Source organism: Enhydra lutris, unplaced genomic scaffold (assembly GCF_002288905.1).
Source record: "Enhydra lutris kenyoni isolate GAN:26980312 unplaced genomic scaffold, ASM228890v2 scaffoldscaffold50, whole genome shotgun sequence".
Classification (NCBI taxonomy): Eukaryota; Metazoa; Chordata; class Mammalia; order Carnivora; family Mustelidae; genus Enhydra; species Enhydra lutris.
Window position 1 is genome coordinate 1,380,244 of NW_019154134.1, and position 25,657 is coordinate 1,405,900.

Consider the following 25,657-nt stretch of genomic DNA (forward strand, 5'->3'; position numbering starts at 1 on the left):
CTGAATCCTTTTGGAACAGATTCCATACTCCATGCTCCTTTTCTTTAGTGTGTATTTTCCAAAAATAAGAATATTCTTTTTATGTAGCCACAGTATAGTTACTGTATCTAGCAAATTTAACATTAATAAAGTACTTAATGTAAATGACAGTTCATATTCCAGTTTTGTCAGTTGTCCCAGTAATGCCCTCATAAAGCATTTTCTTTTCCGTCTGTCTAGATAGGATTTCGTACTGCATTTACTTGTCATGATCTTCTCTGTAAAAATTCTTCAGCTTTTCTTTGTCCTTCATGACATCAACATTTTTGAAGAGTATAAGCCAGTTCTTTTCTAGAATTTTCTTTAGTGTGGGTTTGTCTCATGTTTCCCAATGATTAGATTCAGTTTAGGGATCCCTTGTCAAATCCTACATAAGTAATATTTGTGTTCTTCTCTGGGTACCACATCTAGTGGCACAGAATGGCCATCTGCCCCTCACTGGTGATATTAATTTTGGTCACTCAGTCAAAGTATCATTTAGTTTATCCACTGTACAGTCAAGATTCTTCCCTTGTAGCTTATTAACAGTCTATGGGGAGACCCTTTAAGACTATGTCTTTCTCATCAAGCTTTGTCCCCACCTAGAGTTAGCATCCACTGGCAGTTCTTGCCTAAACGGATAGCTACTGTGATGGTTGCAAAATGGCAATTTCTCAGCTGTGTCCCTCCTCCATGTTTATTAGTTGCCATTTAGTGTACTGCAAGGAGGTGACTGCCCTCCCTCTCCCCGTTCTCTTCTTCTTTCCTATCTATCCATCCATCCATCCATCTTTTTGTTGTCAGGATGGAATTAAGTATTTCTGTTCTATTCAGTAGGCTAAATCCAAATCCAGTATTATCCTTATTTCTTTGGCTAATCAAATGGTTTAAGATACAGAACTTGAGGAATCTTTGTGTTGTGCTGTCCTTGGATTTTTTTTCTCTGAGCCACAAAAATAAATTAGAAGGTTGGTATTTTTGTCTTTGATGCTTCAATGTAGATACTTAGTGTGTTGCTTTTTTACTTTTTTAGTTTCCTAAGCGCTATTCAACACTTGCTATGGGCACTGAAACCCTGAAAAAGAACTACAAAATCTTTATTAAATCTCATATTACTACTTAAAAAAAAAAAACCACCCAGAAAACATTTCTGCGTTGTGATCTCTGTGAGCATCTAAGGCAATGATTGAGGGCCTTGGAGGGTAATAATGCTGATTATCCCTTCTTTCCCTAATAATATTTTGTTATGCAAAATAAGGTAATTTGCCAACCACCAGGTAAAATCAGAGACTGTTAGGATTTGACTGAAGGGCATTCTTCCTCTTCCCTGAGGGATATTACTGAGGGACAGACTCCTTAGATTACATTTGGGTATTTATAGTTACTTCCATTTACATCTCTGTGTCAGAGTTTGCCTGTCTGCTTTTAAGATCATCTTGACTTCTGCTAAAGTACAGATTAGGGGTTTGGCAGTAGGTCAGAACCCCTCTATGTCTTTGCAGAGAGTTGCAGAGTGGCTGTGTGGGAAGCATGAAGTCATCATGCCAGATGGGAACAGTGACAGGCACTTCGAGGAGCTTTTCTGTGTTCTTTCTTCAGTCATCTTACTCCTGTCAGGGGAGAAAGGAAACTTCAAGTGAAGATTGATGATGGGAAAGTGAATTAATTTCCCCAGGGAACCTCTACTTCCCTTGTATTTTAAGACCCATTGGATGCTGCATTTAGTGGGAAACAGTTTTCCTTGGTCCCTGGGGAAAGCTTGGGATCAATTCCATTTCCAGCCTCTGGGATCAGATTTCTGCCTATTCCAGTCTAGCTGGTGGAGACTATATTGCCCCGAGAAATGGTTTAAGGGTAGGTGAGCATTGTGGGTTATGGGTTGTGTGTGTTTCCAGTATGCTTTCGAAACATAGAGATGTTTCATGGGAAATACTACCTTGCAGGTCACTTTGGAACTTCTTGGGTGAAGCACTACTGTACATATCAACGGGATTCCAAACAAATCACCATGGTACCATTTGACCAAAAGTCAGGAGGAAAGGGGGTGAGTTCATGTTTAAAATTTCATGCTTGATTTGCTTGGCTAAATAGGAAGGTTATAATGCATATGTATAGCAACACCTTCAATGTATCATTGTCATTTTCTTTTCTTGTTTTTTAAGTTTTTTTTTTAACTGAAGTATCATTAGCATCAGTATTACATTTGGTTTTAGGTATACAGTATAATGATTCAACAGTTATATACATTACTCAGTGTTCATCACAGTAAGTGTGCTCTTAAACTCCTTCATCTATTCCACTCAGCCCCTCACCTTCCCTCTGGCAACCACCAGTTTGTTCTCTATTTTTAAGAGTCAGTTTTTTGGTTCATCTGTTATTTTTTTCTTTGTTGGTTCATTTGTTTCTTAAACTGCACATTTAAATGAAATCATATGGTATTTGTCTAACTCTGTCTGACCTATTTCACTTAGCATTATACCCTCTAGGTCCATCTATGTTGTTGCAAGTGGGAATACATCATTGTTTTTCATGGCTGAGTAATATTCCTTTCTATATCCCTGTTTCATTCTTTTGCATGTGGCTGACCAGTTTTCCCAGCACCATTTGTTAAAGAGACTGTGTTTTCTTCATTGTATATTCTTGCCTCCTTTGTTATAGATTAATAGATCATATAGATATGGGTTTATCTGTGGATTCTCTATCCTGTTCCATGGAGGTATATATCTCTTTTTGTGCCAGAACCATACAGTTTTGATCACTGTAGCTTGCTTTATTTATTTATTTATTTATTTATTTATTTATTTATTTATTTAATTTATTTATTTATTTGACAGACAGAGATCACAAGCAGGCAGAGAGGCAGGCAGAGAGAGAGAGAGAGGAGGAAGCAGGCTCCCTGCCGAGCAGAGAGCCCAATGCGGGGATCGATCCCAGGACCCCAGGATCATGACCTGAGCTGAAGGCAGAGGCTTTAACCCACTGAGCCCCCAGGCGCCCCATCACTGTAGCTTTGTAGTATATCTGGAAATCTGGGATTGTGGTACCTCCAGCTTTGTTCTTCTTTCTCAAGATTGCTTTGCTGTAATTTCCTACTTTTATACAATAATTCCAGGAGGAATAGTAGACAGTAATGATAGCAGTAATTAGACAGTAATTATAGCAAAGCGAATATTCTTAGCTTAAAGTTCCTTTAAGAACTACAACTAAGATGGATTCTGGTATTTCATAAATATACACTACTAAGTATGTCAAATGTGTTTAGATGCTAGAGATCCCTGGATGGCTTTGTCCTGTGAAATTTATGGATGTCACTCTTACTTGATACAAAGAGGGCTGCCAGCTATTGTTTAGGTGTCCCGATTATCTGTTGCTGTATAACAGATCACCGAAAAACTTAACTCTTTTTTCCCAAAGATTTTATTTATTTATGTATTTGAGAGAGAAAGCATGAGCCGGGGGAGAGGGGAAGAGGCGGGGGAGATGCAGTAAGAAAGGCAGAGGGAGAGGGACAAGCGGACTCCCCACTGAGCAAGGAGCCTGACTCAGGGCTCCATCCCAGGACTTGGAGATCATGACCTGAGCTAAAGTCAGAGGCTTAACTGACTGAGCAACCCAGGTGCCCAAACTTAGCAATTTTTGAAACAACACCAGTCATTTTAGTATTTCTCACAGTTACTGTGGGTCAGGAATTGGGCAAGCATTTGGATGGGTGCTTTGGGCTCAGGGTTTCTCAGGGGCTTCCAATCAGATGGTGGTAGGAGCTGGAACAGTGAGGGTTTGAAGTCACTAGAGGCTGGTCAGTCATGGCTCTCTTCTTTTCTCCTGATTTTGTTCCTCCCCTTCCCTCTTTCCTCCCTGCTCTGTATTGTCTCAGGGCCTGTCCATCTCGTTTCTCAGTGGAAGATTGTTTGGGTTTCCTCATAGCATGATGGCCTCAGGGGAGCTAAAGATGTCAAGAGTGAATATTCCAGCAATGAAAGCGGAGACTGCATGTAGCCTTAGAAGTCAAACAGCCTTCCTTTTGCTATGTTGGTTGAAGCCCACCCAAGCCCATCCAGTTTCATGGGGAGAGCATGCAGACCAGCCCCTTAATGGGAAGAATATTACAGCCACATGGCATGAAGAATGTTAGGGTAGAAATACTCTTGCAGCCGGCTCTGACCATAGGCCTTGCTGTCACTGTGCCTTTCTCTTTTCCTCTGGGCTCCCTAGCTGTAGCCTGAGTGCATTTCCTGTTGTGGTAATGTGTCTTTTCTCTCTGGCTGCTCTTAATGTCTTCATTTTTTTTCCTTTTGGTTTCTACATTTCATAATGATGGTCCCATTTTTTTTTTTTTTTTCATTCTTTTGTTCTTGGGAATGTGGGCCTTACTGTATTTGGAGACTAGTGTCTTTTAGTAACTTTGGGAGATTCTTATCATTTATAATTTTGAATCTTGCCTCCTCTCCATGTCTCCTTCTGGACATAACTCCTTTGGGAGATAGCTAACTATTTTTAACAAAAGCATTTATATTTTTCATCTGTCTGTATCTCTGGATTCCATTCTACATAATTTCCTTGATTCTATGTTTAAATAATTTTTAAGCTGTGTCTAATATGTTGATGAATTAGTCCCCAGTAAGCATTCCATCTCTGGTTCTCTCTGTGGCACACTGTGGTGTGGTATGTTGGGTTTGTGAGGGCATTACAGAGGGGCAGGCATTGCAGAGGCTAAGAGCACCAGCTTTGAAATTAGACTGCCCAACTCAGTAATGTTAGATGCATCTGTCATTACTGTTGGCTACTCTGTCAGACTCCCCCCTTAGTCTGTACCACTTCCAATTTTTCTTCCTCGCTTTCTTTTACTTAGGCCACAGTACAGGAATTTATCAGCATCTCTTTTCCTTCCATGTATTACAGAAGAATATACCAAAGCTCTTTTAATATTTTAAGAGTGGAGTAATGTCAGGAAAACAACATTGTTCAAATATAGAAATAAAGAAATTAAGGAGTCGGAAGAGATATTAAACATTAATCACTGGGTATTCCCTAGTTTTTATACAATGGAAATAGAGTTAGACTTGCTCCCCTGGGTTGAGCCTTAGTCCTTTTCCAATCTGTCTTTCTAGAATTGAGCATCCCTAAATTATTCTCTCACACTCTTTATTTTGGGACTTTCGACCCTGTGCTTTTCTAAACCTTCAAAGAAGAACTTTTTTCTGTTTGGTCTTATCCCACTGCAAAGTAAATGACAGAGACCAATTATGGTGGATGTGTGGAACTCCCACATTTTCTGTGAGTTAATAGTAAACACCTCACTGGGTTGTTAAGAAGTTTGTATGAATTAGTATTTATACTCTTAGAAGAGAGCTTGACACACAATGAGTTCTAAATTGGGAGTTTAATAGTACAATAATTAATTTTCCTAATAATTCCTTAAATTTATTTTCTATTTTTCCAAGTCCATGTATTGTCCTATATTATCCTGTTAATCCAGTTTTCTCCTTCATAGAGGAGGAAATCGAGGTCTCTAGAGAGAAAAAGTGATTTATTAAAGCCGTACAACTGGTGAGTTACAAAGCCAGTACTCAGACCCTGATTCTGGAGTGTGCATCTCCTGAATTGGAGGTGGCTGCTCCTAATAATAGTAACAATAATAACAGAAAAATATATAAAATAATGGCTGTCCTTGACATCACTCTATTTCCTCAGCTTTAGGGTGGAGGGAATAGGAAGACTGACTGTCTGGAGGTGATGTCATCTTGGTTTGTACAGGAGAATCATTTGACATCTTTACATATGATATATGTGTTTGTACAAAGCTAGTAGGTGGAGGTAGACTTAACATAGGTAATAGGGTGGATTTTTTTTTTCCCCTAACATACTTTTTCACTTCGCTTTCCTTCACCTGGCTGTCCATTTCATTTGGATTATTTTCCTGTAAAAGTACCTGCTTTTCTCTTAGCTTCAGGCAAGGGTATGTGAGCAGATTTGTTCCACCATCTTGGAGATCAGACTGTGTGTGGCAAAAGAGAATTCTCCTGTATCCTAGTTTCTGAGATGAGGCAGCTCTCTCTGTGTGAGGTCTGGAGCAGACCAAAGCTGACCTTGTCCCTTCCCTTGCTTAAAACCCTTCACTATTTTCCCCATGCTCTCAGGTTGATGGATCATAATGTGTATGATTTGGCTCTTGATTCCCTCAGACTCTTTCATAACAGTTTGCCTTTCACTCTGGGATTGAACCATACTAGCTGGCTTTCGATTCCTCCCAGGCTCCATGGACCCTGACCACAGGACCTTTCCACCTGCTCTTCTCCACCTCCTAAAAAACACAGTAGTTGTAAAGCTGGTGAATATAAACCATCTCTTGCTAGGTCTTCTGTGTTTCGTGTGGTATTTTGACTAGGGGGTGGTTAAGTTTTACCATAGGAAGTCACATTTCCTATTTCAACAAATTAGGCAAGTTTACTAGTTTTCCCCCTTGTTTACAGAAAAAGATTGGCAAAGGCAAGAGAAACAGGAACCCTACATTCTTATTTGGGGAAAAAGAGAAGAAATCAGGGACAGAAACCCTTATGTTTTTAGGCAATAAAAGAGCACTATATGATGAAAGTGTTGGATTCCCTTTGTACGAAGGGATACTACTCAGCAGTGAAAAGAAACAAACTCTTGATTTGCACAACATATGTGAATTGCAAAAGAATTGTGCCAAGTCAAAAAAGTCAGAAATAAAAGGGCACATACTGTGTGATTCCATTTATATGAAATGATAGAATATGCTAACTAATCTGTATGACAAGAAAGCAGATTCTCTATTTGCCTGAGGGTAGACTGGGTGGAGAGATGGAATTCAACAGATAAGGAAACTTCTGGGGATGATGGAAATGTTCATTAGCTTGATTGTGGTCTTGATTTTCCGGAGAGATACAGAAGTTAAAACTCAAAAATTGACATGTACAATTTATTATACATTAGATACACCTGTGAAGCTGTTAAGAACTTATTTATTGAGCATCTATTCTGTTCCAGGGCCTATATGGGCTCTGGGAACATAGGAATCAGCAAGAACAGACACAGTCCCGGCCCTCAGGGAGCTTCAGTCTAAGGAGGAGGGAGACATGATTGGAATCATCGCCCTCATCAATGGACGATTCTAGCTACAATTAGTGCTATGTGAAAGATGAAGTTCATGGTGCTATGTGAACATGTTTTGGGATATTTGACCTGGTCCAGGAAGGCCTTCCTGAAAAAGTGAAGGCAGTGAAACATAGAAACTCAGAGTCAGGAGATCTGCAGGTCATCTGGTTTAACCCTTATCAGCCCTGCAAATTAGGGGTGCCTGGGTGGCTCAGTCAGTTGTGTCCAACTCTTGGTTTTGGCTCAGGTCATGGTCTTAGGGTCATGAGATCGAGTCCCCCATCAGGCACTGTGCTCAGTGAGGAAACTGCTTGTCCCTTTCCCTTCCCCTTTGGCTCCCCCTCTGCCCATCCCTCTGCTTTTGCACTCATGTTCTCTCTCAAATAAATAAATAAAATTTTAAAAACCCGCAAATTAAACCTGTTGCAAACATTGCCAACTGGAGTTTATGTAGCATGGGTTGATGCTGTACCCTTATGATATTCTAGAACCAAATTAAAACAAGAGATATTTGGCTCAAAGTAAAACTTGGTTTACAGGTTTTAGCTGTGTGAGGCTCGTGAGTGAGGGAAAGTTTTTGGTCAACATTCCACCTTCCTGTGTGTCATGAACACTCAGGCTTGAGAAGATGGGTGGTCACTCTGGTTGATGTGGTGTGTTTGTGGTATGCTGGAGAGGCACATAGCATAGCCTGTGGTCAGGCCTCATTTTGATAGTCTCTATGCTCCCAACAGGGAGAAGATGAATCTGTCACCCTGAAATCCTGCACCCGGCGGAAAACAGACTCCATCGAGAAGAGGTTTTGCTTTGACGTAGAAGCAGTAGACAGGTGAGTAGCAGTCACACTTTGCTCAGGAGCAGATTTTTTTTTTTTTTAAGATTTTATTTATTTATTTGACAGAGAGAGAAATCACAAGTAGAGAGGCAGGCAGAGAGAGAGGGGGAAGCAGGCTCCCTGCCGAGCAGAGAGCCTGATGCAGGGCTCGATCCCAGGACCCTGAGATCATGACCTGAGCCGAAGGCAGAGGCTCAACCCACTGAGCCACCAGGTGCCCCTGCTCAGGAGCAGATATTACTGGAATTTTTATTTGGATTATTTGGATTTTTTACCTTTTCCATTCAGTCAGAGCTTTTCTGTCCTCTGATCCCCCACTACCCCTCCTTTTCGAAATACTCAATTTAGAATAGACCTCAGGCCAGTTGCTAGTCTGCAAGGATCAGCATAGCTTCTCCTGTCTTGTAGGTTCAGTACTGAGCCTCTGGTTTGGTTTGCTTTAACATTAGGGCTTTCCTGAGAAGTAATGTTTGTTATCTTAGGAGGTGGAGTAGATGTTTAAAGAAAACTGTTTAGCATGATTATATGAGCTATTTGAGATTTTTTTACTTTAAAAATACTTATTTTTTTAAATTTAAAAAATGGTCCAAAAGGAATCAGGTAAAATGAACGATGGAACAAGTTGTACTCAGTTAAAAAAAGATAGCTTTTAGTTGTAGCATTTCACCTACCACTGTGTGTATATGCCCAGGAAAGACAGCGAACCACTTGTAAAATCACTTTTTGCAGAGGGAGCTCTGTGTTGTAGTCCTCAATATTTATGGAGTCTCATTAAGTTGTACCATTTCATGGTGTTAAGCTAGTTTGACAACGTTCCAATTCTTTGAAACACTTTACTTGGCAACAGGTTAATTCCTTGAGTGAAAGCCACGTGTTAAGCTTTTTTGTGCTGTCTGTTCAAGATCAACAGTGCCAGCCTTAAAGATCCTTAAATCTCAGCATGATTCTCTGATAATGCCATTTCTCCCCTTTATTTAAACATACCCCCCCCCACCCAGTTTTGTGAAGTCAGTACTTCTGTCCTTTCTGGGACATTTACTTAGGGCCACTTTTTCCGGATTCTAGAAGATGGAGAGACTGAGTGCCTTCTGGGGTGTTGGCAGGTTTGGGATGCCTTCTAATGCCCTGTTGTCTCCCTGCAGTGTGGCTGCTGGAGGCTGCTCGAGCTCCTGTGAAGGGAGCATGCATTTTTGCTTTAATCAGAAGTTCATGGAAACTACCTCATCTCTTCAGCATTTAATCATTATTCCTTGGACTCTCAAGTTAGGTAGCCGGGCCCTAAATTTGGACTTTGCTGCTTCATAGCCATGTGACTTTTTGCTATTACTACTTACTCTCTCAGGGCCTTGATTTCCTTATCTGGAAAATGAAGCTAGTAATAGTACCTAGTTCCTAGAATTGTAAGGATTTAAGGAGATAATCCACATAAAATGCTTGGCAGGGAGGCAAATAATAAACGCTCAGCAAGTGTTAGCTGTTATTTGTTAATTAGCTTGTCCCGACGTTCACCAGACTTGATTATTTTATAAGGTTAGACTCTGAATGATGAGAAGTAAACTAATTTATAAAGAAAAGAAAGTACTCCAGGTCTTCACTGTGTTTGGGGATGTGGGAGGGTAATAGGGGAAGGGTGCACGAGGACATAGGCTGAACTACGGTAGCATAGGGGAATTGCACAGTGTCTCCTTCACACTGAAATTGGTTATTCTTGATTTTAAACAAATCCTAACTCAGGATACTCTAAGCACCTGTAGGCGTCTCTGTTCTCAGTATGGAATCTAAAGGAATTCACATTGTTGGCATCCATAAAAGAGGTGGAGAAGACACATATGTTTAAAAGCAGAGTTAGTTGTTTGATGCTTGTCAACTGTTTCTAGAGACTATCATCTCTTTGTTTATTTGGAAGAAGGTGTGCCTAATGTTGCAGCTGTTCCTTATTTGAAAACCAGCTCAGAAATGATTTCTGAAACTGAATTGTTTCCTGTTTTCTTCCTCAGAAGTTTTCCCAGAAGTTTTAGAGAGTTGCTTTTTAGGCAATTAAAACTCAACATGGTGCCTCCGTCTCATTTCCACCTCGCGAGTACTTCCTACCATCTTTCCCCTTGATTATAACCTAAAAGCTTTGTATGTCCCAATTATAAGCTGAAGGCAAATGTGTCACATAGAACATACTGAGTGGGTTTGGGAAGTGGATTTCTCCGAAGCTGCTGTCTCTGGTTCCCTGGGGATGACAGGGAGGGGGTTTTAGTCCGGGTTCAGAAAGAGGCTGCTAAATTTCCTCTTAGGAAGCAGGAGGTGAGTAGCTAGTTCTGTTGTATTGCTTATATTTTAAATTTTCTGTATATGTGGTGTTAGGACACCTTAAAACCCCTTCTGGCTGGGGAGAGATTGTCCCTTCTCGAGCCAGCTAATTCTTAGAGATAGCAAAGGGCACAGCCTGGAGCGTGCCATTGATAGGCAAATTAACCAACTCAGAGCCAGGCTTCCTCCACCGGAACCCTTAATCCCCAAGAGGCAATATTCCTTTGCTTTAGTTATCTGAGGTTCAGGTACCAGGCAAGGAGGGCCACTCTTATAGTTTAGAGCCCCCTGAAATTATTCAAACTAGCGGATCAACTGTTGACCCTGCCGTGCTTTGCCTTTCCCTTGGAAACTCCAACAGGAACCACCAGCTAGGCTGTCCCATCATTACTCTTAACAAGTAGCCCTGTGGCTGCTGGGTCTTTCCCATATGGCCCTGTTAGGTGTGCCATGCATGTATCCTGTTTCTAGGACCTGGGAGTTTAAGAAACTTTGTTTTCTGAGCTTGAGCATCTTCTGTGTCTCTTGACTTTTACCTAAAATAACATAGAACATATATGAAAAACTTCTCTATTTTTTATATAGGTCATTATCTTTGATCTCAAAGATTAGGTTATAGTTGGGCAGCATTTTTCCTTATCTGTCTCCTGTTTTGACTTAGTGTCTTTCTGCATTTTTCTTACCCATCCAGGAAGGGACTAAGGAGAGAAGGAAAACATTTCCATGGGTTCATTGGCAACATTCCTGGGAACTATGCCCAGAGTTCTCTCCTCTGGAAGATTTCTTACACCTTGGTTTTTTCCCCAGTGTGCTTTAGCAAGGAGTTGATTCCCACTGCTTTTCCAACCTGAGCCTTCTTCTGATACCTCAGCTGTACCTGAATGGCTAGAGAGGTGGAGGGACAAAATGCAAGTTTAGCACTTAGGAAATGTGGAAGTAAAAGGGAAATTGTTCTATTTATAAATGTTTATGTAGTGGCTATTAGTGTTTTACTCTATTAAGGTACACATGCATGCGAAAGTAGTATTTTTTGACTTAAAATATATGACATGGTGGGTTTTTAGGATTATTCCGAATACTTGTATCTTTTAGACTTAGTGCTGATATTTTATGTTTGTGTGGGTTGTTTTTTTTTTGTTTTTGTTTTTGTTTTTGTTTTTAAAAAAACAGAGGCTATAGCTTTTAGGAAGTGATATTCCAGCCGGTCAATATTTTTCAGTTTATTACATCAGCATGTCTGACGGTGTGGAGAGAAATACCTGCACTCAGCATCCATGGGGCGCCCGCTAGAACTACAGCTTCTTGGCCCCTGCCCCAGACCTACACAGTCCTTCTGACCCTTCTGGAGAGAGACTATGAAATCCACTTTTGGAAGAAGCTCTTCATTTGTCCTTTATTCTCACTAATAATGGATGCAGTAAACACCATGTCTATCACAATACAGATTTTTCAGGGTATGAAAATGTTTCCTTACTAAAAACACTGTAACTAGGAATGACAGTAAAACAAAACAGAAACCCCAAAAACGAGGCTTCTTTATGAAGGAGCTTAAATCTTACCCTTATGGAGGAGAAGAATATAACTAGTAGAAGAGGTGATTTCCAACCTCTCATAACAGATGACCAGGAAAAAGCAACAGCAGCAACCATGGTAAAATTCACTTTTTAAGCTAAAGGTGGAAGAATGGTGAGGGATCCAGCAGTAAGAGAACACTCTGTAGAAGCCGAACGCTCTTCATACATTCTCATGTTATCCTCACTACAGTCTAGGACTGTGCTCCAGTTAATTCACATTACTGGTGAGGAATCTGTAGTTCAGAGGTGTGAGTCTTCCCCTGGGCTCAGGAGGGATTTGAACCGAGGTGCATGGGCACTCACCGCAGGGCACCTTGCTGCCGCAAACTGAGGATATGTTAGAAACGTTTCCAGCGTTAAACCCAGGGCTGTCATTACTTGGGTTTCAGGGATACCACTGAGTGTTCAACTTGCTAGATGTGAGATCTGAGAAGTACTTTCTTATTATACTCACTTGCACACGGCATCATAAACAAATGGATGAACTAAAGCTGCAAACTAGCTTCTGTTCTTATATTTACTGCCTTGTGACCTCTAGAAGATCTTCACATGGCTAACAGTTTAAAGAGGCAGTATAGATGGAGCACAGGCACTGGGCACATTGCACGCAGGTGTCCCACGAATGCTATGTTTTTTGGGGGGGTACATCTCTTCTCCCTGTTATTTTTAAGGTGACACTCATTTCTCTCTCTCTAGAGAGACTAGCATGAGTCAGAAAGCAACGGGGTATTTATCAGTTGATTTCACTGTATGACAATACATTGCTGTTAATTTGTTCTTCCTGAAATACTGATGAAAAGGGTTTAAGCTCTGACATTTATGTCCTAAAGGAAGAAGTGTTGTGACTCTTTGACCCATGAACAAGCTGGGAATCAAATTAACTGTTAATTCAGAGGTATGAGATTTAGATCCATAATTCTTGAACTTTATGTCTGAGGTTCTCTGTAAACTGAATATATTTCAGAAATCTACTTTTAATTCTTGTATCTAATTGCTTTTCTTTTGGTATATCAACTAGGTCTATCGTCTCTTCTCAGTATGTTACAGCCTTCTATAGTAACTTCACATAATTACCTAATCTCACATATTGACATCTTATCTGTCCCTTATTCTCCAGTGCCTTTCTTCGATTCCTTTTCTCAGAACTTGTTTTAGGGGAGGTTCAGACCCGAGAATTTGTTGAAGACCTCTGGTCTGTTCTGAGTAAATATGTCACAGGCTGATATTTTCATATCTTTCCTTCAAAAGGATTTGGTTGTTACCAACATTGAAAAGTTAACATTAGTAGAAACTCTTGTGTCTTTCTTCAATTCCAAAGTGAAAGGTTGTTTAGGTCAAGATATCTTGTCCATTAAATTGATGTGATACTGGTTTGAATTTGTCTTCTGTTTTTGTTTTTAATTCCATTTCAGGACTCTAGGATTAAGACTATTACAAGGCTTTAAATGAGTGTGTATGACTTGGAGTAGTTGTAGGATGTTGCCACAATATGGTACAAAGAGGAGTATTTTCTTACTTTCTTAGAAGTTGTTTATTAAGAATTGAATTGTATATCCCTCAATTCATATGTTGAAGTTCTATTCTAATCCCAGTGTCTAAAAATCAAAATTATTTGGAAACAGGCTCTTTCCAGAGGTCATCAAGTTAAAGTTACATCATGAGGGTAGGCCCTAATTCAGTGTAACCAATGTCCTTTTGAAAAGGAGAGATTTGGATACCGAGACAGATATGTAATCAGGGAAAGCATCATGTGAACGTGAAGGCAGAGATAAGGGTGATGTGTCTTCAAGCCAAAGAATACCAGAGATGGCTAGTAAACCCCCAGGATCTAGGACAGAGGCATGGAAAGGATTCTCCTTCACATACCTCAGAAAGAGCCCATCCTGCTAACTGCTTGCTCTTGAACTTCACAGCTTCTAGACTTGTGAGCTGCTAAATTTCTGTAGTTGTTGTCACCTGTTTGTGGTACTTTGTTAAATCTGTCCTAGCAGAGGAACCGAACCCAGTATTGAATAGGGAGGACCTCTCTTAATCAAGCAGCAGCAGTATCCCTGACAGCCTTTTAGATGGATGGGCCAGCACATACTTGTTGAAGAAGCTTCACTTCACAAACAGCATGTTGACTAAATTATCTTCCTTACTCTGCATCATCTTGATGGTAGTCTAACCTTTCTCTAGCTTAAAAAAAAAAAAAAAAAAATCATTCTTATGTCTTAATATAGAAACAATCGTTGGTGTTTTTTTGAATTATCTTGCCATAGCACCGAGCATTTGAAGGTCTGTATTTTATGTTGGTTAATTGAATAAGGCCTAGATTTATCATTTTCTTCCTTAAAGTATGCCACCTCTTTTTGAGGGAGTTCAATGTAAAATTCATGGGTAGAAATGGGATTCCATCTAAAAGTAGCTGTTAGTGGTAGTGGTATGTGAGTTAATTAATACTTGCCAATCGGGACCTCTCTTCAGTCATTCTAAATAATTAACTCCACCATGCAGCATCCTATGGAAATTAATGAGCAAAAGTAAGGAAAATATTTGTTCAAGCTAAAGGATCATGGTGGAGTCTTCCTCCCAGCATCTCTGGATTTGTTTAAAGAAATTTCTCACAGATGTGACACATGGATATTTTCTCCCATATGTTTTCCAGGAGGAGCCACTAAACCATATGGAAAGTAATAGAAACAAAAGGCTTCGTTTTGATGCACTGAATCAATGTAGTCTCTTGAGAGGAGGTGTTTATACTTGAGGAAAGGAAACAATTAGAATACTTTATTTTTTCCAGGACTAGCTGACTCCAGCAGAAGTCCATACATTTGGAGACATTACGTGGAGTACTACACGCCCCATTCCTGGCATTGGCATGGGGGCCAAGACAAGCACAGTCCTTACCTGCACTGGGTTTGCTTTTGATTGTAGAAAGAGCAGACGCAAATGCATATACATACACATTCATGCAATTAAAGGTATAAACCGGGATGTTGAGTGTTTTAGCAAACTTGGAGGACCAGAAAACATAGGACAAATGTAACTTAAAACACAGGGACCTAATCCTTCTGTTCGTACAGAGATTGATGGCATGACTGGAATACTCTGAACCTGTTCTTCCTCTCCTTCCCTCCTTCCCTCATTGATGAAGCATAACCGCATGCCACAGATCTTACCAACAGTGGAGGTAGGAAGTTTAATGAAGTACTATGAATCTACTGGGCTTTCCTTCTTAAAAACTGTCACCTGATTTTGATTTCAAACTAAACTTGAAGTCCTCCTAGTGCAAGCTTCCCACAAACGGGTAAAGCAAGACAGTTTCCTCTGATCAGCATCAACCTGAGGGGCCACACCCACTGTCAACTCTCCTGTCGTCCCACTGTGTGTACTGTGCCCTTGCACAGTGTATGAGCTCTTCTTGGTAGCGGTTCGCTGGTTGTTGAATTAGGTATGTTCTGTATACCTCTGTTCAACTCTAAATTTGTATGTCAAGTAATTTGCTTCCAGAGGCATGATAACATCATTTTCTACAGTTTTTAATTTAGTACTATGTGCATGGGGTTTTTTGGTTTTGTTTGTTATGGAAGAGTAATGTTTGAATTAGACAGTTTTGTTCTTATTTTTAGGACTTTGGTGAACTGTTTTGTAAGATACTACAGGAGCTCAATCATGTTAGGTGCTATTTAAATTAAGACTTGAGCAAGTACTCATATACTCTGCATTCCAGTATAAGGTAGGGTGAAAAAAAATCCAGGAAAATGAAAGGTTGGTTAAAGAAGGAATAGTGGAGTCTTAGAAGATTTACAGAAGACCTGAGAAAATCTAACCCAAACCCTCCAATCAGCTACCACCGTCATTTCAAGGATCTTTTTATGGCAGACTGCAGGATGCAGGTAAAAGATGCAAACAGCCTTGAATTTCAGTTTGGGACCTGCCCTTTACTAGCTGTGTGACTCTGGTCCGGGGCTTATCATACTACCCTTGCAGGACTATTTGGAAGATGGAATATGATGATAATACTTCCTGATGCAGTCCTGTGTTGGCAAAAGTTGTGCTTTTGGAATTTTTTTTTCTCAACCCCAGTACTTTGGAATTCATTGTTCTTCTGTTGAACCTTTGCTTTGGTGGATGTTTCTTTGAGCATGTTTTTTCCATTTTGATGTTGTTCCTTTTCCTATAGTCTAATGATTTTTCAAGTCCACTATAAACTAAGAGTGAGTACAGGTGCATTAAGTATATGTGCAGAGGGGCTGGTAGAGGAAGATTCTATTTTCAAATTATATATGTGGTAACCCATTATTTGTATATATCCTATATAAGACAAAAAGGGTTATGCCTTTCTTTATGACTTACTGTCTCAAAATGGAACTGTACTAAGTTAAAATAATACTGTTGTTTCTAATTTGCTATGTGTCGTGTGTGTGTGCACTTGTTTGTATGTCTTGGTGAGGTTGTGTGAGTGTAGGATGGTATGTGTTTTCCAAAAAGGATCACATTATGTAACAGACTTGCTACAGTGCTCAACCTCTAGATGGCAGTTTAGTATATTTATTAGTAACTACTAAGAAGGTCTTGTGGAAAATCAGCTCTCCTTTGTACATCAACAATTAGGAGTCAGCGGCGGTGGGGGGGGCGGTGTTTTTGCGCTAGAGAAGAAATGATGTGAATTACTCCTTAAAGAAAAGGTATTCTAAATGATTCATTCTTTGTCGAAATTCCTTCCTCTCACCCTTTTGTGATGGATCATTTCATACCTGCTTCCCCGCAAAAAGCAAGCATGCTCAGTTAATCAAGCTTCTGTTTAAACATTACATTTTTACCTTGGTTTCTAAATGAAAAGTGTCAGGCTCTTTGCTTCAGGGACGGCTTATTTCAGGATGGTGAAGAAAACAGATGTGTGATTTTGGCTGTCCGATGTGTGCTGAACACCAGGCCAACCTGCCTTTCCCTCTTGGTGCAGGGCGCATTTATCTTTTGCAACAGATGAATCTATTTTTCCTGGTTTCAGACTTCCCCTCCCTGCCCCTCCCCTTCTCACCCCTGGTTTGAAATAATATTTGATTTTGCCTTCCTGGTGGTTGGATTAGAGTGCTGGTCTCAGTACCACTGACATTTTTAGACAGGAAATGGCTTTTCCTTCCTCAGAGGGTGTTCTGCTGTAACTTCCATACTTGGGTGGGGGTAAACTGGGGGGAAGTATTGTGCTTTCTGGATTGCTTCTTGGCTGTTCTGTAAAATAAGCGAGTTGAGAAGTTTTTGGAATCTTAAATATTCATGCAGTTTGAAATGGTTATCTAATGGTCTTCTTCCCCTTTTTCTTTTTTGTAAATTAACTGAGAGAGTGTTTACTCTTTGACTCTGGTTTAACTAAAAATGGGATGTGGTGGTTCTTGGATTTTACGAAGGGAAATGGGGGCGACCTTATTTGTACTCTTTGGTCTGCATACTGAAATTTGTTTTGCTAATGGCAAATGCCAGGATAAAATGAGTTTTTTTTTTTTTAAATCTAAACCAAAATGTTGCAGTTAAATCTGAAAAGAGGAAACAAGTCAATCAGTAAATTCCACTTACTTACATTTCTATGCACTATGAGCTAGAATAGTAAAAACAAAAAATTGTAAATGACTAATAAATTTCTCAAATTAGATAATTTTTTCAACTTGTTATCAATGGTAGTAACAAGTATTTTTGTTCTCCCTGAGTTTTACTCATTGTGGCAATTAATAATGTTGTCTCCTGCTGTTGCTGCTGCTGTGTTAAAATTTGCTTTACTCCTGTGTTCCCAGTATCTGGCATAATGGCTGGCCCATAATAGGTAATCATATAAATTTCTCTTAGGATAATGCAGTTTCATGTGCCAAAGATTTTCTTTATTTGGGCTTCCTGATGTTTTATGACTGCACTTTCCTTTAAAATAAAAATGTATGAAATTATTTGATATGATTGGCAGTATTTACTCTTGAGAGTGTCACTACTGCTATGGTGCTCATTATTTTAGGACTTTTCCTCTCAAGAGATTAATGCTGTAGGCAGTGATATATTATAATTTATTCATTATTAGGACAAGATCCTTTCTAAATTGATGAGAAGCCTACTTCTGAAAACTTCTTAAGGGGTGTGTGTGTGTGTGTGTGTGTGTGATAGAGCACATGCGCACAAGCCCTGCTTCCCCTCTTTCCTTCCCTCCCTTAAGGCTTAAGGATTCAGTCACCATGGATCCCAGGGCACATACACTACATGCACATGGGGGCAGTACAGTATTGTGCTTCTGTGTAGGCTTTGCTTCTGTATGGGCTTTGCAGACTGGGTTCAAGTCGAGGCTTTGCTGCTTCCTAGTGCTATGAGATTTTGCAAGTTTTTAAAGTAGGTATAATGATAATACCTACTTCAGAAAGTTATTTTGAAGAATAAACTATATTGCAAGTAAAGTCCTTAGCACAGTGCTTGGCACCTAGTAAATACACAGTAAATGTTAGTCACAGTTAATGGACCACTAATTTGCAACTTCTGCTTTCTCTCTCAGTAACTCTGTCTCTTACCTTTAGCCTACTCATATCCTTTTTATGCGGAAGGCTCTGTAATGCACAAGGACCTTCAGTGGGTCATTATCTCAGTGCATATTTATAACTTTTTATCTCCGTATAGATTAATGTTGACCTCCAGTGATGACACCGGGTCCTGAGTATTGGAGATAAAAGAGGAAATAGCCCACGTTCCTCTTTTTGTGAAACATTGGAGATGCTCGGCTGAATTTGACTGTGAGGTGAATCACAAATACAGACATGCATCGTTGCTGGTTCTAGTGCACCAGATGACTTTATAATATGTCGTGGTAACTTGGGGTGGAGCTCAGAGAAAGACCGACACAGACACTAGAAGTTGCAAACTGGTGGTCCACAGACATGTTTGGTTTGACTTGAGTAGTGTTTGAACCAACATGTTGAAGTTGAAAAAAATCTGTAAATGTTGCTCTGCCTCCCCATGTACCAGCTGTTTATAGAGTGAGGGGTGGATGCCTCCGTTAGGTGGGGCATACACTCTTCACTTTACCGCTGTCCCCACCATGCCCTGTTGTTTCACTGTGATGATAGGTGACAGCTGCCGCTTTGCCTTGTACTTGCACCATTATTTCTTCCATAGAGGGGAAGTACTTTTTTGTTCCTATGACCATCAAAAAGTAAATGTGCGAAAGAAAAAGTAAAGGGCTGCATATTATATGGAAAATGAGAGTGAGCCTATTTTCCTTGGGGCAATAAATAATCTTTTCATTCAATTTCACTGATTTTGCTTACTTCCTATTCTCTGTGGATGTTTGAGTCTGTAATCTCATAGACAAGAAAGCATTGTCATTCTCCAAGATTATTTGGTATGGCTTTGGCCATATCTTTGTGTAAATGAAGGTGTCCTGAACTTCAAACCCTAATAATGGTTGGGAACCTGTTTTCCCAGTAGGATTTTAGAAGCAAAGGACAACTTCCTGTCCCTGGCACTTGTGCACCTCTTTCCCACTATGGATGGCAGCCCATTCTCCAAGGCTTCACCATTCTGTGTCTTCCTATACAAGCATAACCTGACTCTTACATGTGCTGTAGTGTGGTTGGAAGCTGGGGGATGAACTCTTGCCAACAGAAGACTTAGAGTCTTATGAATGAGTAACCCCTACATCTTTGGATCTTTGGAGGTTGATTTAGAAAGAAGAGATTCTGAGTGTTTGTTTCAGTGGGGTGGAGTCAGTAATAGCATTTCCTTGTCCAGTAGGAAGTAGTGGAGTTGCCAAGGCACTGAGATCACTATTGTTGACTCAGATTCAGGAATAAGATTAGAGCAGGAAAGCTGTGGCGTGGCCCTGGAGTCAGGGCTGGTTGTAATTCTGCTTGCTCTCTGCTGCTGAGGAGCCTGTGAGGTGACATCAGTGGTCCCCGCTCCTGGATGTGGCAGTGAAGGGTACACTGTTTTCCACAGGCTCTTTCTGGAGGCCAGAGTGGAAGGGGGTATGGTGCTGGGGCGCAGTTTGGCCTGTGACAGATGAGTAATTTTTTGCATCTTCTCCGCTGTTGTGTGAGAGGTAGAGTGCCATCTTAGAGAAAATTATAGATACTTGTTCACCATTCTGAAGCTGATAAAGATATAGCACTAACCAAGGATTTATTCAGAAGCAAAATGAGGTGCCATATCATACGTTGTATCTTAGAATTGAGCTGCAGAAAGGATTGCAGGTCTTCTTTTCTTACTTCTCCCAAGTCGTGGGCAGAGGGCCCTCCTTAGCAGATTTTCTAGAATTGCTAAAGACCCCTATTTGTCCTTATCAGTTATCTGACATTAATTCCAAAAGGGGGAAGTAGGCCACTTAAATGCTTTACTCAGGAGGAAAAAGGAAATGGCCGTGATGTCAGAGTCTATGTGTCAGCGCAGCCCCTGGCCTGGCTCCCTTTGTGGTAGAGGTGTGATTTTCAGTGCTGTGTGTGAGTGTGTTGGGGGTGGGGGTCACGTGTATCTGCAGCACCTGTGGCTGGTTTCTTTTCCTTTTTAAACTATGTTCACCTGCCCTTCTTCCTCCATAGTTTTGACCCTACTGCACACTTGCCATCTTTTCCCCTCCACCTGCCACCTCCATTTGCCCCAGTGATAAGAGCAAATTCTTGGGAGCATTTACAGTGTGTCTAACACTGTGAAACACTTTATGAATATCTCATTAAACTTTCACAATGACTCCTTGAAGTAGGTATTGTTTAAATCTGCTGTGTAAAGAAGAATATGGAGTAGTTGAGTTAGTTGTCCACTAGGCACTTACGTAGCTATGAAGCACCAGAGTCCGGATAACTAGGGTGCCTAAGTTATTGATGACAAGACCTATATCTTCGGTATTTAAAAGACTTTTTTTTTTTTTTAAATTGAAGTGTAATCACAGTAAGATGTACAAATCTTAAGTGCATATCTTAAGCATATCTTTATGACTGCCCTCCACAATGCCTATACCGGTGTAAGCACCCAGATCAGATTATAGAACATTACTGTTACCTGAGGAGATGGTTTCCTTCCAGTCATCATCATACCTCTTCCCCCAAATGAAATCACTGTTCTGAATTCTGTCCCCATAGATGACTTTGACTAGTGTTTGAATGTCATATCAATGGAATTGTACTGTTAGTAGTTTGTGTCTGGATTCTTTGTTTCATTATAATAAGATTGATTCATTTTGTTGATTGTACCTTGTAGTTGGTTCTTTTTAATTTTTGTATGGTGCTCCCTTGTTTAAATATAAACAATTTATTCTCATAGATGGATATTTGAGTTTTTTGTTGTTGTAAAGTTTGACCATTAAGAATAAAAAAACATTCTTATAAGAGACTCTTAATCTCAGGAAACAAACTGAGAGTTGCTGCCGGAGGGATGGGGTGGCTTGGTGATGGATATTGGGGAGGGTATGTGCTATGGGCATTGCTGTGAATTATGTTAAGACTGATGATTCACAGACCTGTACCCCTGAAGCAAATAATACATGTTATTTGCTTATATGTTAATTAAAAAAATAAAACAGCATTCTTGAATGTGTCTTTTGATGGACATACACATTCATTTCTCTTGGATGTATGCATAGAGGTAGAATTTCTAGTTCCTACAGCAGGTAAGGTGTATGTTTAGTTTTAGTAGATAGTGCCAAAATGGTTTTATCAATTCTCTTTCTAGCAATATATGAGAGTTCCAGTGGCTCTGTATTCTTGCCAGTACTTGGTATTGGTGGTCTTCTGAATGCTCTCCCTTCAGGAGGGGGTTTCATTGTGGTTTCATTTGCCTTTCTTCAAAGAGACATCATGTTGGGCCCTGTTTCTTATGTTTGTTGGCCATTTGTGTGTCCTCCTTAAAGTGCCTGTTCATGTCTTTTATCCATTTTATTAATTGGGTTCATTTATTTTTCTTATTTGTGGGCATTCTTTACATATTCTGGTTAGGAGTCTCACTGGAGATACAAACTATAGCATCTCTTTCTCTTTAGTTTGCCTTTTCACTCTTTTAATGGTACCTTTTTATGAATGAAAATTATTCATTTTGTTGAAATCTTATTTCCTTTTTTCTTTATGATTAGTGCTTTAAGTTTTTTTTTTTTTAAAGATCTTATTTATTTGTCTGAGAGAGAGCACAAGTTGGGAGGGAGGGGCAAATGGAGAAGGGGAAGCAGAGTCCCTACTGAGCAGACGCCCGATTTGGGGCTTCATCCCAGTACCCTGGGATCATGTCCTGAGCCAAAGGCAGACGCTTAAACTGACTGTGAGCCACACAGGCGCCCCCATGTTTGGTGCCTTTTATGTTCTTTTAAAAAACTCATCACCCACTGGGTGTTATACACAACTAATTAATTATTGAACACTACATCAAAAACAAATAGGGTACTGTGGGGTGTCTAACTTAACATAATAAAATAAATAACTCATCCTTTCCATCTCTTGAGTATTTTGAAGCAGAAGAAATGTGAAGAACCTCTGCTGAAGAAAAGTGAGCTATAGTCACATTGAACATCGTCATATTCTTCTTTTGGATTGGCTGTTTGAATGGTGTTCTGGTGGTAACTGCATCTATGAAACACTTCAGGCTTTACAGAACGTTTTATGGTTTGATCTTATTTGATTCTGTGTAGGAATTTTCTGCTGCTTAGAGGAGGAATGTTCAGTATCTGCTTTCTGTGGGGGTAGGGCACCTCCACATTTGCTGTGGTCTTATGTGTAAGGGTGAAGCAATAGACTGCTGGGTTGAGATCCTGGCTCTGTGACTGTAGACAGGATACTTAACCTATTCGAGCCTTGGTTCTTTTCATCTCCCCAATGGGATAATGAGAATATACCTACCACGTGATATAATTGTCAAGATTAAATGAATTAATTTATATATAGTGATTAGCATAGCATCTGACATACCCTCCTCGGTTATTATTACTGTAGATTATATTCCATTATGGTGTTTGATAGTAACACAATTCTTTGTAGAGCTGGAAAGAACTCATTTATTTCAGTTCTCTTTCATTGTTTTATATTTTCCCTTGCTCATTGCACACCCTCCTCTGGATTTCTCTTTCTCTTTCCTCCTCTCCATTTTTGTTATGAAAAACCAGATGCATTTAAAACACGAACTGCTGGGGCGCCTGGGTGGCTCAGTGGGTTAAAGCCTCTGCCTTCGGCTCAGGTCATGATCCCAGGGTCCTGGGATCAAGCTCCACATCGGGCTCTCTGCTCTGTAGGGAACTTGCTTCCTCCTCTCTCTCTCTGCCTGCCTCTCTGCCTACTTGTGATCTCTGTCTGTCAAATAAATAAATAAAAATTAAAAAAAAATAAAAAAATAAAACACGAACTGCTGATGTGGAAAGTACAGGGTCATAGAGAGTTTTGCTCATTTTATTTTGTTTTGAGGAATGGTAGCTAGTAGGGACACAGGGAAGGGGAATATGGAAAGAAAGTTATTGCTTGATTCCAAAATAAAGTTGACCCTTTCACCTTGGTCCTTGGAAATTCACACATAAGAGATTTATGTAATTATGGTTTACATTGTTATGAAGGAAAAGAAACTTGGAGCTGAAGGAGTGTTTTCTAGATGCCTAGAAAGGATAGTACTGTGATCCAGACATTCATACACAAGATTGAGAGAAAATTACCTGAACTAGGAATGATGATAAGATTAGAACTAAGTGTATTAAATCCACTTTATTCAGTTCCATACTACCTCCTTCCACAAAAATGGGGAACAAAACCACATATGGAAAAGAACTTACATTTTGATATTTCTTCTTGAAATGAAAACAGATCCTGTTGACTTTCCTGGTTACTAGGGCCAAGTGGCCTCTGAGTTTGTCTGAACTTCCTCCTTGTGGTTCTGGGTGGAAATCTCACAATGTGTGCTATGAGGTTGATGTGATATCTGCAGGGCCCCTGAAATCTTGGTATGCTAGGCAACTATTGTGGTCCCACTGTTTGCTGTTAGGAACCTAGCAGGAAATGGACTGGAGACTTGTTGGCTGCTTGACCCTAGTGTATACCGGGGGGTGTCTTTTGCTCTTTAGTGTGGGGGGACAGGAAGGAAAGGGTGGGAGCCAGGGCAGTGGATCTCTGACCTAACTGTGCATCGGGATCACCTGGGGAGTTGGTTAAAATCCAAGTTCCCAGACCCAGCCCAGAAATTCATATTCAGTAATAAGGTAGTTTTAGGCTAAGAATCTCCATTTTTCAGGGAATGCCTGATTCTGAAACTGGTGGTCCAGGCATAACACTTGAGCAGTACTCAAAGGTTCAGGTCCAGGGACTTGAGAGTTCTAAAGCAGATTGCAGCTTCATATACATTTTTCCCCTCTAAGCCATTAAAGCATTACGCTTGAGGTAGAAGAGTAGAATCAGTCCACCATGCCTGTCAGCCAAGGATCAGCTCTGTGGAGCCATGACTGCCAGTAGTCTGCAGACAATGTCTGGTGCACTGAATGGGCTCATGGTGGGAAATGGGGATTTGAGTCTGAGAATGAGAATTTCTGGGAAGAGGAGGGAGGGCCCTGGCAGGAGCCGTAGAGAAAAGGCTTACTATATTTTCTGTGTCCTCTTTGTGTTGGGGTGTTACTGCTCAGGATGGCCTTCACAGGAAGGATTGCCTCTGGGGAATTAATGTTTTCATGTTCAAGACCTTCACTCATCCATCCGCATACCCAGCTACCACCACTGTTGTCCACCTCCACCCACACACACACAACATGTACACACACACTCATACCACACCTCAGTGCCGCTTGAGTCCCCAACCCCCCTGTACTTAGATGCTTAAATCTTTGGAAATGTTTTTCCTTAGGGGATGTTGAGGGATGTGATATTTAAAATATGTTCAACATGAATAGATCTAGCATATCAATGGGACTGTGGAAATAAGTCAGTACCAGTGATTATGTGGGTCAGAATGAATAGACTTGTGCTGATCAGGGTATGGCCAGGCCCATATGTGTTTCATTACCATACTGTTCTGCGATCATTATGGTACCGCAGACTCAGATGGTAATAAGACTTAATTCTTGCTTAGTGGACCTCTTACTTCCTTTTAAGCTTTCTCAGAGTTTAAAAATGAGGATTTAAATCAGTAGTTTTTTTTTTTTTTAAGATTTTATTTATTTATTTGACAGAGATAGACACATCTAGAGAGGGAATACGAGTAAGGGGAACGGGAGATGGAGAAGCAGGCTTCCCTCTGAGCAGGGAGCAGGATGTGGGGCTCAATCCCAGGACCCTGGGATCATGACCTGAGCCGAAGGCAGATACTTAATGACCGAGCCACCCAGGCACCCCTAAATCTGTAGTTCTTAACTTTTTGAGGGTTGTGTCTCTTTTGATAATAACTGAGATTGAACTATTAATACAGAAAAATATACGTATATTTGAAGATGGAAGAGTGGTTTATAGACTCTCTTGGACCCATCTGTGGACCGTAATGACTCCTGCTTTAATGAGCACAGAGCACTTTTAGCTCCCTCTCCCAAGAACGTTTTCATTGCTCAAGTCTCTGCTAGTGGAGTGCCATCTGTAAGGGGATCTCAACAAACACCATTTGATACCATGTGCAAGCTTTCTGGAGGGTTTGTGTTCAGTTTGAAAGGCCAAGCAGATTTCAGTGAGAGGGTAAAAAGAAGTAGTGCATGTAAAGAACTTAATACCTGACATGACAAGTATTCACTTTAAAAACGATATACATTTAGGGCGCCTGGGTGGCTCAGTGGGTTAAAGCCTCTGCCTTCAGCTCAGGTCATGATCTCAGGGTCCTGGGATTGAGTCCCGCATCGGGCTCTCTGCTTGGCAGGGAGCCTGCTTCCTCC

The 25,657-nt window shown here is 40.4% G+C and overlaps 1 protein-coding gene across 4 annotated transcripts in view; it reads left to right on the forward strand.

Moving 5' to 3' along the window:
* Window positions 1-25,657, forward strand: part of LOC111156914 (Rho GTPase activating protein 26) — a 440,327-nt gene that overhangs the window by 142,488 nt on the left and 272,182 nt on the right. For all 4 annotated transcript variants that reach the window (XM_022518050.1, XM_022518049.1, XM_022518047.1 and 1 more), the window contains 2 exons: window positions 1,962-2,062; window positions 7,869-7,963. In XM_022518050.1, coding sequence (XP_022373758.1) covers window positions 1,962-2,062; window positions 7,869-7,963 — 196 coding nt within the window. The remainder of the gene's footprint in view (window positions 1-1,961; window positions 2,063-7,868; window positions 7,964-25,657) is intronic.